Here is a 12,702-nt window from a genome sequence, read left to right on the forward strand (position 1 = left end):
CCGGTCTTATCCGTAAGATGCGTGGTCCACTCTACGTGCAAAGTAAGTGGGAACTGTTCTTACATCTATTTATTTTAAGTCATTTATTATATAACCCTGCTCCCTGCTCTTCACTTGAACACTCAGGCTTTGCTGCTTCCGGTGTTGCGCAACAGATCCCTTCAAACCAGCTGAGGGTTCGGTTAGGTTTTTTTGAACCTCTGTATGGTCCCTAACTCCCTTCAGGTCCCGGGGCCTCCCTTCGAGGCCTGGGTTCAGAAATGTAACTGACAAGTCCGTTTTGTCCAGCAAGGGCTCCTTTTATTCGTTCAGGGTGGGTTTTTGAAACGCAGTGCAACTTTATAAAGTCGAGGGTGCCAGGAAAGCGAGCCTGCTGGGTGCAGAGAAGCGCAAGAAGCTTGCGGAACCTCCCAGCCCCATGGGCGCCCTGGTTCACCTATGGCCATGGCTGCTGGCCCACAAGGGGCCGGTGGACCTCAGGACGAGATCAGGGTGCCTGCTCCGTCCAAAGCTCAGGACCACGTCCATCTGTCCTCAGGTACGACGGTGTGCAAAACAATTGGAAAACATCTTCGTGTGGGATCACAGAACCAGCTCCGCTTGGTGGCTCTTGGCCTCAAAAGCATTCTGGCCGTGCAGGAAGGGTCAGGCAATTTCATCCTTCCAAATACCAGGGCGTCGCCAGCTGTCTCTGGCCCTGCTGGCCCGGCCTTCACACGGGTGTCTCCTCTGCCACCTTCTTCAGGAGTCCAGCTGCCAGTGAGGAGTGCGGGGTGCCCTCAGAGCCGTCTGCATCCCGGATCTTCAGGCGAACTTTCTGGTTGGTCCTTCTCCACTCGGAATACAGCTGGCAATGGTAGCGGAAGGAGACCTACAGGGCAGTGTGGGGGGGTGGTTGGGAATGCCAGCGGGCTGGTCTCCACCCCCAAGGGAGGAACACTGAGCCCCTGGGGCACCTGCTTTGGCCCAAACCAGGGCTGGGCTCATGCTTCCAGAAGCAGGGACAGTGTCCATATGTTTCTCATACAGACTGTGTACATACACCCATTCACTCTCCTTGGAAAGCTCCCCACTGACCTTCTGGACCCCTGCAAAAATGCAGGGCCCTGCAGCAGGGAGCAAGGAGCTCCCTTTCTGTTTCTCTCAGGATGGGACCCAAGTGGTACAGTCTCTCGGAAGGGATTAAATGTCAGTGGATCATACAGTCGCCAAAACTCGGAAGCCATCAAGACGTCCTTCAGTAAGTGAATGGACAAAGAAATTGGGGGGCATCCGGACAAGGGAATATTACTCGGCGCTAAAAAGAAATGAGCTCTCCAGCCATGAAAAAGACACGGAGAAACCTGAAATGCATATTACTAAGTGAAAGGAACCAGTCTGAAGGGCTACGCGCTGTAGGATTCCAACTCTATGACGTTCTGGAAAGAAGAATCTACGGAGACAGTAAAAGGATCAGTGGTGCCAGGAGTTGAGGGAAGGGAGGAATGAACAGGCGGAGCACAGAGGATTTTTAGAGCAGCGAAACTATACACACACTGTAACGTATATAACTACTGTTTATAACTACTCTGTACGTATGTTATAACTATGTAACTACTGTATATAACATACGCTATAATGATAGATGCATTTACTACACATCTGTCCAAACCCCGTAGAATGAATGTACAGCTCGAAGTGTGAAGTCTAATGTAATCCGTGGGCTTTGGATGAGAATGATGTGTCAATATAGGTTCATCTCTTGCGACAAACGGCCTGTCGTCTCTGGTGCCATGTTGATAGCAGGGGAGGCCGTGTATGGGGATGAGGATATCCGAGAACTCTCTGGATATTCTGCTCAATTTTGCTGTGAACCTAAAGCTGCCCTAATACATAAATAGAGTCTATAAAAATTGTTTTAAATCAATGTCAACGGTTCACAGTCTTTGATCAAGCAAGTTCTGAGAAGCATTTGCACACGAGGTGCCCAAAGCAACACTGCTGGTAACAGCAAAAAGAAAAAGAAAAAAAAAAAAAAAGGAGGAGGAAGGACAGAAGGAAGGAAGGAAGGGGGGAGAAAAACAGATGGGAAAGAATCCAGTGTCCATTAAAAGGGATTAGTTCAATAAATACGGTACATCCAGACCATGAATCCCTGTTGGGCAGCTGCCTTTCTTTTTTAAAGGACGTTAGCAAAGTGGAAACAAGCAGACTGCAAAGCAATACCTATGGTTTCATACTATTTGTATGTTTAAAAAAATGCAAGTGGATGCCATGGAAAACAGTGTTTGCGGGGGGTGGGGGGGGATGCCCCCACACCTAGACACAAGTGGTCATACTTAAGAGGGAAGAGCAGGGATCCTCTCTGAGCGAGGGTCCTCATGGCTGCTGGAAGCCTGTTCCTGTCTATCTCTCTCATTCTCCTGCTCTTTCTCTCCCAGTCTTCTGGTCTCGCTCTCCCTCTCACCCTCCCAGCCTCCCTTTCCCCTAACCCCAGCCAGTCTTGTTGGGCTCGTGTATGGCAGGGCTTACACACAACGGAGCCCATCAGGTGCCCTCACCTCCTTGCAGTGGAGGCTCACACTTGACTTGTGGCTTTCCTGGACCTTGGTTGGGCTCGGAATCCGGAGCGCCACGAGATGCTGGGAATTGCTCCCACCCAGGCAGAGGCAGAGGCAGAGGCGGGCAGGGAGGCCCCCGAGCCATTGACCAAACTCCTGGCCTGACTGCTCTGAGCCACAGCCCCCCAGGTGCCTGCTCTCCGGCTGGCAGCACTCACCAGCGTCCAGAGGACGTAGATGGTGAACAGGGCGATGGTGAGCGCGATGAGCCCCACGGCCTCGAGCCGGCTGTGGAGCCGGAGGTGGTCCTGGGCCCCGCGCAGGCACAGCCAGCCCGAGATGGCAGCCAGGGGCGTGATGAACAGGAAGCACAGCATGTCACAGCACAGCGTCCGCTTCTCCGTCCGAGGCCCCGGGTCCTTCAGCCACTGCGGGGGTGGGGGAACGAGCTGCCGAGGCGGGCTACACGCGGCAGCCCCACCAGTCCCCGCCTGGGGATGGGGTGCAGGCCCATCTTGACTGGTGGGGCCTGCGGGACCAGCCCCCCGCCTGGCGCCTCCCTCTGCCCTTCCCTTCTTCCATATACTTACTGAGCCTGCGTATGACGAGACACTACAGGCAGGGGGAAACTGGGGGCACAGGGGGACTGACTCATCTGTGCAAACTCACGCAGCTAGTCACCCACAAAGCCAGAACCGGACCCCAGGAAGTCTTGCCCCAGGGCCTGCGTGCCCTTGGCCGCTACGCTACACTGCCCGCCACAGATGCAGGGGCAAGAGAAATGGGCTTCGCTCGTGGTGGTTCTGGTGCATGGAAGGTCCCCACCTTCCCAGAGCTTCTGGGCTGGTGCGGGAGGGATGAAACGGGGTGGATGGCCAGGGAGGGGATGACCTTGCTGAGGAGGCGACAGTGAGCTGACCCGATGAGCGGAAGCAGCCATGTGAAGAATGGGGGAGACGGGGCCCCAGGCCGCAGAACAGCAAATGCAGAGGCCCTGATGTCGGAGCCTGCGGCCTGGACGAGGTACAGCAGGGAGGAGGCCCACGTGGCTGGAGCACAAGAGCGAGGGGGCGGGGGGCGGGGCAGGCCGGGGCTGCCTCCTCCACCTAGTGTTCTCCTAAGAGCCCAGCTCCCAGGTGGGGCCAGGGGCCTTTGCAGGAGCCCAGAGACCTCACTCTGCAGCGCTCTGCTGCCCCCTTCCAAGCCAAGCCCAGAGGAGCCCGAGGGCATCCATGCGGCCAGCGGTACTCTGGGGAGCAGTGTGGCAGCCACCGCGTCCGACAGTGCTCATCTCAGTCCCGACCCATGCCGCTCACGCTGAAGTCTAAGCTCCTAGGCACGGCCCACTAAGCCCAGAGTGGCTGCCGCCACCTCCTTCCAGGTCGCTCTCCTCCTCCTGTACCTCGCTTCACTCCAGCCGCCTAGGCTTCCCCACGAACACCAAACTCGTCCTGGCCCCAGGGCCTTGGCACTTGCTCCAGCCCTCTGCCAGGACTGCCCTTCCCCAGGCCGGGTGCCTGGGCATCGCCGGCTCCTCATTCTTCAGGTCTCAGCTTCAGGGGTGACCAAATGAGGGAGGGGGCACAGGGTTCCCCACCCCCATCAGCTGAATCCACCGTGGGGGCAGGGGGGTGCGGAAGGGAGGTCCGTCCCATAGAGAAGGATCCTCCCATGCAGTTCCCTCCTCCGGCCCCGTCCCTGCCCGCCTTCCCTCTGCCCACTCCAACCTCAGGCTCGCAAGCATACCTCTGTGAGGGGCCGGGGCCGCTTCTCCACTGCAAACTCCGTGTGGCACAGCTCGCAGTAGCTGGTGTTGGACGAGGAGAGCCACTTCTCCAGGCAGCTCTTGTGCACGGCGCCCAGCGTGCCAGTACAGCCACAGGGAGACAGCAAGCTCTCCCCGTTGGCTCCCTCATGGCAGATCCGGCAGAAGGGACCATCACTAGACACAGAGATAAGGCACATGAGCAAGCTGCCTGCCTATGCCTGCTTCACTACCCACTGGATCACGAGCTGGGTTGCCCCTCTCCTGCCACTCGGCAAACTCCTACTCATCCTTCAACGCCCAGCTCCAAACTCCTTTCCTTCATAAAGCCTTCCCAGATTCCCAGAGGTGTGGCGATGTGCTCCCTCCCCGGGGTTCCCGTGGCACGTTTTTAGCCCCAAGGTGAGCACCTCTTGCTCCTACGCATCCAGCCTCCTTTTCCTGCCAATACTCTCCTAATTGTCCGAAGCAACCAACCCACTCTCGACTCTTGGTCCTCCGGGACTGGAACAGAGCTGACAACAGCCCCGATGACCTCAGGCCTCATCAGTTAGAACACCACACACCCCTGGTCGTTGGGACTGATTCAGGGAACGGCATGTGTGATGCAATCAGAGTCACTGGAGATTAATTCCTGAAATTCTTTTTTTTTTTTTTTTTTTTTTTTTGTCGCCCCTAAACTCCCAGCTATAGACAGCCAGGCTGATGTAAGTTTGGAGCAGCTGGCAGCAGTCTGGTCTCCACGTGGAGTCTGTGAATGATGCCAAACAGAGGAAAGCTGAGCCGGGCAACAGGAAAGACCCTGCTCTCTCAAAGACACCATCAGAGGCTCTGGATCGAGCTACGCCTGAAGACCATGCTACCTGAGAAACCTGTGTATCCAGGGAGAGTGGTTCCCCTGCTCCCGTGTCCTGGGCTCAGAAGACAGACACATGTCCTGGGCTCAGAAGACGCCACTTCAGGGAAGTCTCAGCGCCAGCCTGGTCTCTGGGGATACTGGGGCCTTCCTGGGGCAGCTGAGGACCGGGGGTGTGGCCTTGGTGGGCGCAGAGGTTGTCCAGCACATGAGTCATTGTTTTCCAGACATTTCTGCCGAGAGACAGGACTGCAGGAACACACGAAGGAGGCGGAGCAGGGAGGCTGTTTTCCAGAGAACACCAGTTTCCCCTCAGAAACTGTTTTTTAATCTTTGCTCGGTGTCTCCTGCTGGGGGGGCAGAGCCTGGCTGCCTTGAAGCTGAAACCCCGAGCGGACCCTCATGGCTACTTTCTCATCAATCCTGTGCCCGGCGGCTGCCTTCCCGACGATGTCAAAAGGCCGTGCCCGGCGCCACCCTGACCCCACACTCCCCTTGCCCAGAGTTAACAGGAAAAGGAATCCCTGCTCCGGAAAAACCAACTCCAGGAAGTGGAAGGGACGAGAACCTTGAGGAAGAGAGCCACGTCAGTTGCGGGGGGGGGGAGGGGGGGGGGGTCTGTCCCGGGGAACCCTATTTTGGAAGAGCCAGTTTGGAGGAGACAACACAAAATGAAACCTGCTTTATCACAGAGGGCTTATTGCGGACTGTGAGGTATTCCAAGCACAGCACGTGGGCCAATCTGCTAGTCTCGTGGGGAGCCTGTGAGGACGGTGCTGGTTTTGCCCTCCTTTCACAGATGGGGAAACTGAGGCACCGCGGGGTGACCCCGCTTGTGGGAACTCACACAGCTAGCAGCCCGTGAAGCGGGGGTTTTTCAGGAATTAATCCCCAGGACGTCCTGGACCTGTTTGAGCTCCAGGGCCCGTGCACCCTGAGCAGCTACACTGCCTGTTCCAGATGGCAGGGCAAGAGAAATGGGCCTTGCTCATGAAGTCCTGGCAGGAAAAGAACACATATGACACAGATGACAAGGGAACGGACTGGGGGAGTGGCGGGGGCGGGGGCCTCAGTGGGGCTGCCCAGAGCACATGCCAAGAGCAAGAGAAGGGAGAGAATGAGCAGGGAAGCAGGCAGAAGCCATGCGGAAGAGACGGCAGGGGATGGCTAGGAGGAAGGGCTGGGGAAATGCTCTGGGAAGCTTCGAGAAGGGCCTGGGCTTGCTCACAGACTGGTGGGCAGAGGGCCAAAGGCTCAGGATGATAAAAGCCCTTTAGACAAACAGCAGCCTCCTCTCTGGGAAGGTGGCTGTGCCCTGGTCTTCGGCCCGGACGGGCTTGGGCTGAGCTGTATCAAACATCAAAGGGGAGGGGTGCCTGGCTGGCTCAGTTGGTGGAGCATGCGTGCAACTCTTGATCTCAGGGTCGTCAGTTCGAGCCCCGTGCTGGGTGTGGAGATGACTTAAAAAAAAAAAAAAAAGCAAAAAACAAAAACAAAAACAAAATCAGGGGGAGAAGCTATGAACAGAGAGGCCAAGGGGCAGATCAAGAGGGACAAGTGGTCTCCTGACCATTAGTGGGGTCACAGAGGGACTCTTTACTGCCTGTTGCTTGCCCCACCTATGAGGACTGCAGGACTGGCTGGCGGGGCTGAACCAGCTTCTCCCCCTGCTCCCCCAACCCAAGCAGGAGTCCTGGGTTCAGGCCTCGGCAACGCTCAGTGACACTGGCAGGTGCCCGCCTCCCTCTGGGCCTCGGTCTTCCCAGGTGTCAGGAGGGAGGGTGGGGTGAGGGAGGCACTCTGTGCCTCTCAGAAACCCCACGGAGGGAGACCCCAGCTTTGGTCAGCCTTTTCCTAGGCCCCCAACCCCACCAAATGTCCCCGGCCCCCCAGCCTGGCTTGACCAGCACAGACTCTGTCCTGCCTTCAAGGGGGCTTGTGGAGATGCAGACATAAAAACCCACGCCCTGGAGGACACCCAGGGCACTCTCCACGTCATGTGGGCTCAGGTAAGGCTTCCTCAGGAAGTGACGTCAGGCAGAGACTTGGAGGGTGAATGGCAGTGAGCCTCCTCCAAAGCACTGTGAGGCTCCCATCTGCTTCTTTTTAGGTTTGAATGAATGACTTCTGAATTAATTCTGACACACCCTACGACACGGATGAGTATGGAAAACACTGAGTTCAGTGAAACGAGCCAGTCACCGGAAAAACTACCGTATGAATGCATTTAGATGAGCTCCCTGGAGGAGTCAAGTTCACAGAGAAAGTAGATGGCAGGTGCCAGGCAGGGTGTCATGGGGACAGACGTTCAGTTTGGGAAGATGACAAAGTTCTGGAGATGGATGGTGGGGATGGGGGTACACCCGTGAGTGTGCCCAACGCCACTGAACTCGACTGTTTCTGGGGCGCCCGGGGGGCTCAGTCAGTTAAGCGTCCAGCTTCGGCTCAGATCATGATCTCGCGGTTCACGAGTTCGAGCCCCTCGTCAGGCTCTGTGCTGACAGCTCGGAGCCTGGAGCCTGCTTCGGATTCTGGGTCTCCCTCTCTCTCTGCCCCTTCTCTGCTCACACTCTCTCTCTCAAAAATACATAAACATTAAAAAAAAATTTTTTTTTGGTAAAGTGTTTCAAGGCTGGGCACCTGGGTGGCTCAGTCAGTTGAGCATCCGACTCTCGATTTCGGCTCAGGTCATGATCCCAGGGTCGTGGGATCAAGCCCTCCACACAGAGCGTGGAGCCTGCTTGAGATTCTCTCTCTCTGTTCCCCTGCCCCTCTCCACCTCTCCCCCTCTCGAGTGCCCTTTCTCACTAAAATTAAAACAACAACACAAAAGTTAAAAAATAAAATAAAAAGTATTAGAATGGCATATTTTATATTATATATATACACATATATATATTTTTTACCACAATAAAAAAAATTGGAGGGGCACCTGAGTGGCTCAGTCGGTTGAGCATCCGACTCTTGATTTTGGCTCAGGTCATGATCTCACAGATCCTGAGATCAAGCCCCGAATCAGCTCCACACTGACAATACAGAGCCTTCTTGGGGTTCCCTCTCTCCACACTCTCCCCCCCCTCCCTCTACTCTCACTCTCTTTCTCAAAATAATTAAATAAACTTTAAAAGGACTAGAAAAACACATGAATTAAACCTTATTAAGAAAAAGATGTCATTTAGACTTTTGTTTCCTTAGCCAACTGCTCAGCTATTTTCAATCTAAATGAGTTAAAATGGGGTGGCTGGCTCAGTCGGTGAAGTGTCTGATTTTGGCTCAAGTCATGATCTTGAGGTTCATGAGTTTGAGCCCCATGTCGGGCTCTATGCTGACAGCTCAGATCCTGGAGATTGGTTGGGATTCTGTGTCTCCCTCTCTCTCTGTCCCTTCCCTGCTCATGCTGTCTCTCTCTCTCTCTCTCTCTCTCTCTCTCTCTCTCTCTCTCAAACATAAATAAACATTAAAAAGAATTTTCTTGAGTTAAAATGGATTCGAGGCAGACACTCTCTCCTTTGCTGTCCTACCCACCGCTCCCTTGTGGCGTATTCAATAAACTTCTATCTCCTTTTAAAATAAATAAACAAATGAATAAACCAATTAATTAAATTAAACTAAATGGATTTGAATTTGTGTGGGGTTTACTTCAGACGCTTTTCCTTGGGAATGATGACAAGTTGGCAAACCAGGCAGGGTCAGCTCACATATGGGTCTGGAAAGCCGGCACCGAGGCTTAAATCCTTTTATCGAACACATACACATTGGCAGACCCGCGGGCAGACGCTTTATGTGAACCATGGCAACGACCTCTCAGAACAATGCAATGGGGAAGGTGTCCCCATCTCGGAGACGAGGGTAGAGTGACCTGTCCCGGGTCCCCGAGGGAGACAGGCTGGCAGCAGGATCTGAGCCCGGCCTGCCCTGCTAGCCACTTCTATATAACGCCTCTCCAAAATCTGAGCTACTCACCCACGGACGTCTAATCTTCAGACGTCAGCTGACAATCTGGAATTTCCACTTTTCCTGAAGAACCAGAAACCAGACCTGGCCAGCCTGGGCCTCTGCTTCCACATGGCAGTTATGATCGGGGGGCCCCCGCTCTCTGCCCACCTGTTCCCTATAGATGATTCTGACCCCAGGCTGGGAGGAAATCGCTTGGCCCAGGCAAAGACACCTGCTCGGTCACCACTCACCTTGACGTGTCTAAGGCTCGGATCACGGTTGAGAGGAGCCGGCCGTCCCTTGAAGTCACCTGCGCCACATACTGAGGTGGCCCGAGGCCAGTGGCCTCCACGACCTTGGAGAAGGCAGGGCTGCCAGAGCAGTCACACAGGGAGCCAGGGAGGTGGCAGCAGTCACCAGTCGTCATGGCCACAGGGAGCCCTGCGTCCTCAGGGCCCGAGGCCCATGGTCCCAAGAGCCTGGGGAGAGGCCCGGCAGGGAAGTTAAGGGAAAGGTTTTCCAGCCGAACATTGAGCGGGGCTTCAATCCAGCTCTCTGAGCCTTAGTTGCCCAATCTGTAAAATGGGGCTCTGTCGGGGGGCTGTGAGGATTCAAGGAGATGCCACTTGCCCTGGTGCACAACAGGGGCTCGGTTATATTATCTCTGACTCCCCTAAGAAAAGTCAGCCAGGTCTAGCCCTGCAGGCCAATCACCTGTCTAGACACGGTAACAGCACCTCACAGTTAGAGTGCCTGGTGTGTGGCTGGCCCCGTGCTTGGTGCTTCCTCGGGCTGGAACCATGCCCGCCAAGCACATAGACGCTTGTCCTCCATGGACTGGATTTCTGGGGCTTGGCTCAGAGCAGGTGAGCCTGCCTTTGAGTTGGGCAGAACTGGGCTGGAAACCTGGCCCCACAGACCGGGATGGTGCATCATCTGATACCTCCTTGGTACCTCAAGCCATCGGGAAAGTGGCCCAGGCTGGGGAGAGCTACGGCAGGCCTCTGTCCCCACCAGGGCGGCTGCCCCGAGCCACGCCTGTGTCCTCGAGGAGAAGCAGTGGCCAATGGAGCCCTCCTAGCCCATCATGCCCTTCTGGGGCCTCCACACTTGGGCCACTGCCGGCCAGATAAGCAAGTATCAGCCCAGAAGCAGGAGGAGCGGGAGGAAGGCTGTGTGACCTAGATAACATCCTCAGGGCAGTGGAGGGAGGGCCGTGGTGTTGTCCTGTGGTGTAGGCTCCTGTCCCTCCCGGGTGCCTGCAACCAGAACCTCCCGGCTCAGAGGTCAACAGGGAAGCCTCTGGGCTATCCGAGAGAATGCACACAGAGGGGAATCCGTTCTTCCAGCCCCGCCCCAGGCATCAGCCTTAACATTCCTGCAAGTGATTGGGCATTACAAGAACCAGCAAGGCTCCTGGATGTTAAGTTCTGCATTTCAGTTACTATTGGGGGTTAAAGGTCATCAGGAAATCCGCTAAAGCAAGGCCTGAAAATCACCCAAATTCCGACAGCAGCTCCGTGGAGGGCCTACCACACGGGGCGTACTGAGAAGCTCACTGAACTCCAAATAGCTGCTGTTAAGTGTCCCCTTCAAAGGTCGCCTCCCTGGAGAGGCCTTCCCTGAACTCCCTGGCCAAAGGGCCGCAGGCATCCATATTACTGAGCTCGTCGAATGTGTCCCTCTCTGAAGCGTTCTTATTTATTTCTTCATCTACCTGTGGACCCACATCTGCCTTCCGTCCTTCAGTGAGCTCTGGGAAGGGGGGACCCAGTCTGACATGCACTCCATCGTCCCCAGCGCCTGCCCTGGGTCTGGCACAAAGTTGCTGCATTAATTTCTCAGCCCCCCAATCGGTGGGGAGAATCAGCCCTCGTGACCCCCATACCTTGGTCCGCCAACGCCCATGGTGGGAATCAGAGATGGTTAGAGGCTAGAGGTTTGTGCAAACCACAGAGGCCCGGGCTTGGAAGGGGCCAAAACTCAAGGCTCGACTCAGCTCGGGGGCTGCTGGGCTGGGAGCGTGAGCCAACGTCCCAAGCGAACTTGGCCCAGTGCCTGGGGGATAGATTTCACTGAGTCTTTCCAACAAACATACGACAGAAGCGTAATAATTACCCCCATTTGACAAGTGAGGAGACTGAGGCTCAGAGAGGGGCAGCTACTGACCCAAGGTCACACAGCTAACAAGGGACAGTACCCAGATTCGAATTTAATCCAGTGAGTGCATCTGGGACTCAAAAGACCTGGATTCTTTTAAGTCTTGACTCCATCACTGATGCTGTGTGTCCTGGGACAGGCCACTCTGCCTCTCTGGGCCTCATCCTTCTCTTCTGTCAAATAAGTTGAAGAAGCTGGTAGACTGCTGAGAAAACTTCTTGAGAAGGAGCCCCCAGGCTCAATTCCTCCAGAGAAGCGTCTAGGCCCATCTGGGGTGGTGCTGGGGCATTGCAACCTGCCCAGCCTTCTTTTCCCGAGAGCAAGAAACTAAAGGAAGAGGAATCGGAGGGCCCCTAACTCCCTACGGTGTCAACTCGGGCAAACTGCTTCACTTTCTGGGCCTCAGTTTTCTCATCTGTAAAATGGGGGTCATAATGATATCCAGCTCCTACACGCATAATTATTAACAAGGGTTTACTCCCTGCTCTGCCCTCATTTGCTGTATGGCCCCAAGGGAAAGGACTTGCCTTCTCTGAGCCTCAATTTCTTCATCTGTATAACAGGGAACGTTTCTAGTACTTCGACCTCTTATGGTCCCCGGAGGATTAAATGAGCTAATCGTATCAATTCTGACCACCTTGTTTTGAGCATCCCCTAACAGCCAGGCACTCTGCTAAGCAAGTCCTTTGTATCCAGTGCCTGGGTTATTACAATATTTACTATTTTCCAGGCAGAGCCCCACTGAGAAGGAGGTTGGGGAAGGCACTTAGTGACCGCCTACTGTGTGCAGGGCTCTTTCCTCATCCACCACCTTCTGAATTCTCCTAACAAACCCCCATTAGGTTGGCGCTGGGATGACCCGGTTTCACAGACGGGGAAATCGAGGCGCGGAGAGGCACCTACTGTGTGCCGGGCCTCAGGGACCTCACGCCGACCCCAGACCGGAACTGCGATCCCCTCGTTCCAGGGAAGGCTGAGGCCGAAGAGTCTGAGCCCGATCGTCCCGCTCGGGAGCCAGGCTCGGGCCTCGAACCCGGGGCCACCCCGCGGACCCGCGCCCCCCGGCCCCACCCGCCCGCCCGTGCCTACCTGATCCGCGGCCGGGCCGGGCGGCCGCGCAGGCCCCTTCGCTAGCCCCGGCCCTGGTCCCGGCCCGGCCGGTCCCCTCAGCGCCGCTAGCTTCGCTCGGGCCGGCACCTGCGTCCGGACACCGCCCGCCGAGCCGACGGTGCGGCGGACCAATGGCGACCGCCTCTCGCCCGCATGAGCCAATCGCCGTGCACGTCCCGCCCTAGGAGGCGGGGCCGGAGGCGACGGGGACGTCCTGGGCCGCACAGGCCCCGCGGCGCCGCGGCTGCTGGCTCCGCCCCTGCCGCGTCCTAGCTCCGCCCCCAGTCCCGGCTCCACCCCCAGCCCTCTCCCCGCCCCATCTTGGCAGGGGGCAC

General features: G+C 56.1%; 1 protein-coding gene across 3 annotated transcripts; it reads right to left on the minus strand.

The window, feature by feature from the left end:
- Positions 1-278: 278 nt before the first annotated feature.
- Positions 279-12,479, minus strand: MARCHF2 (membrane associated ring-CH-type finger 2). Of its 3 annotated transcripts, none has more exons than XM_060630055.3 (5): positions 12,347-12,479; positions 9,349-9,576; positions 4,287-4,482; positions 2,759-2,968; positions 279-871 (listed from the first exon to the last, which is right to left on the minus strand). In XM_060630055.3, exons 2-5 carry the CDS (start codon positions 9,522-9,524, stop codon positions 713-715), a joined length of 741 nt encoding a protein of 246 aa, XP_060486038.1. In that variant the 5' UTR covers positions 9,525-9,576; positions 12,347-12,479; the 3' UTR covers positions 279-712. The 3 variants fall into 3 exon arrangements, with proteins under 3 accessions (XP_060486038.1, XP_060486039.1, XP_078299640.1); XM_060630056.2 differs by lacking the exon at positions 12,347-12,479 and adding an exon at positions 5,169-5,394 and having other exon boundaries at positions 9,349-9,452; XM_078443514.2 differs by lacking the exons at positions 9,349-9,576; positions 12,347-12,479 and adding an exon at positions 4,716-4,962.
- Positions 12,480-12,702: the final 223 nt, after the last annotated feature.

Source organism: Panthera onca, chromosome A2 (assembly GCF_046562875.1).
Source record: "Panthera onca isolate mPanOnc1 chromosome A2, mPanOnc1 haplotype 2, whole genome shotgun sequence".
Lineage (NCBI taxonomy): Eukaryota > Metazoa > Chordata > Mammalia > Carnivora > Felidae > Panthera > Panthera onca.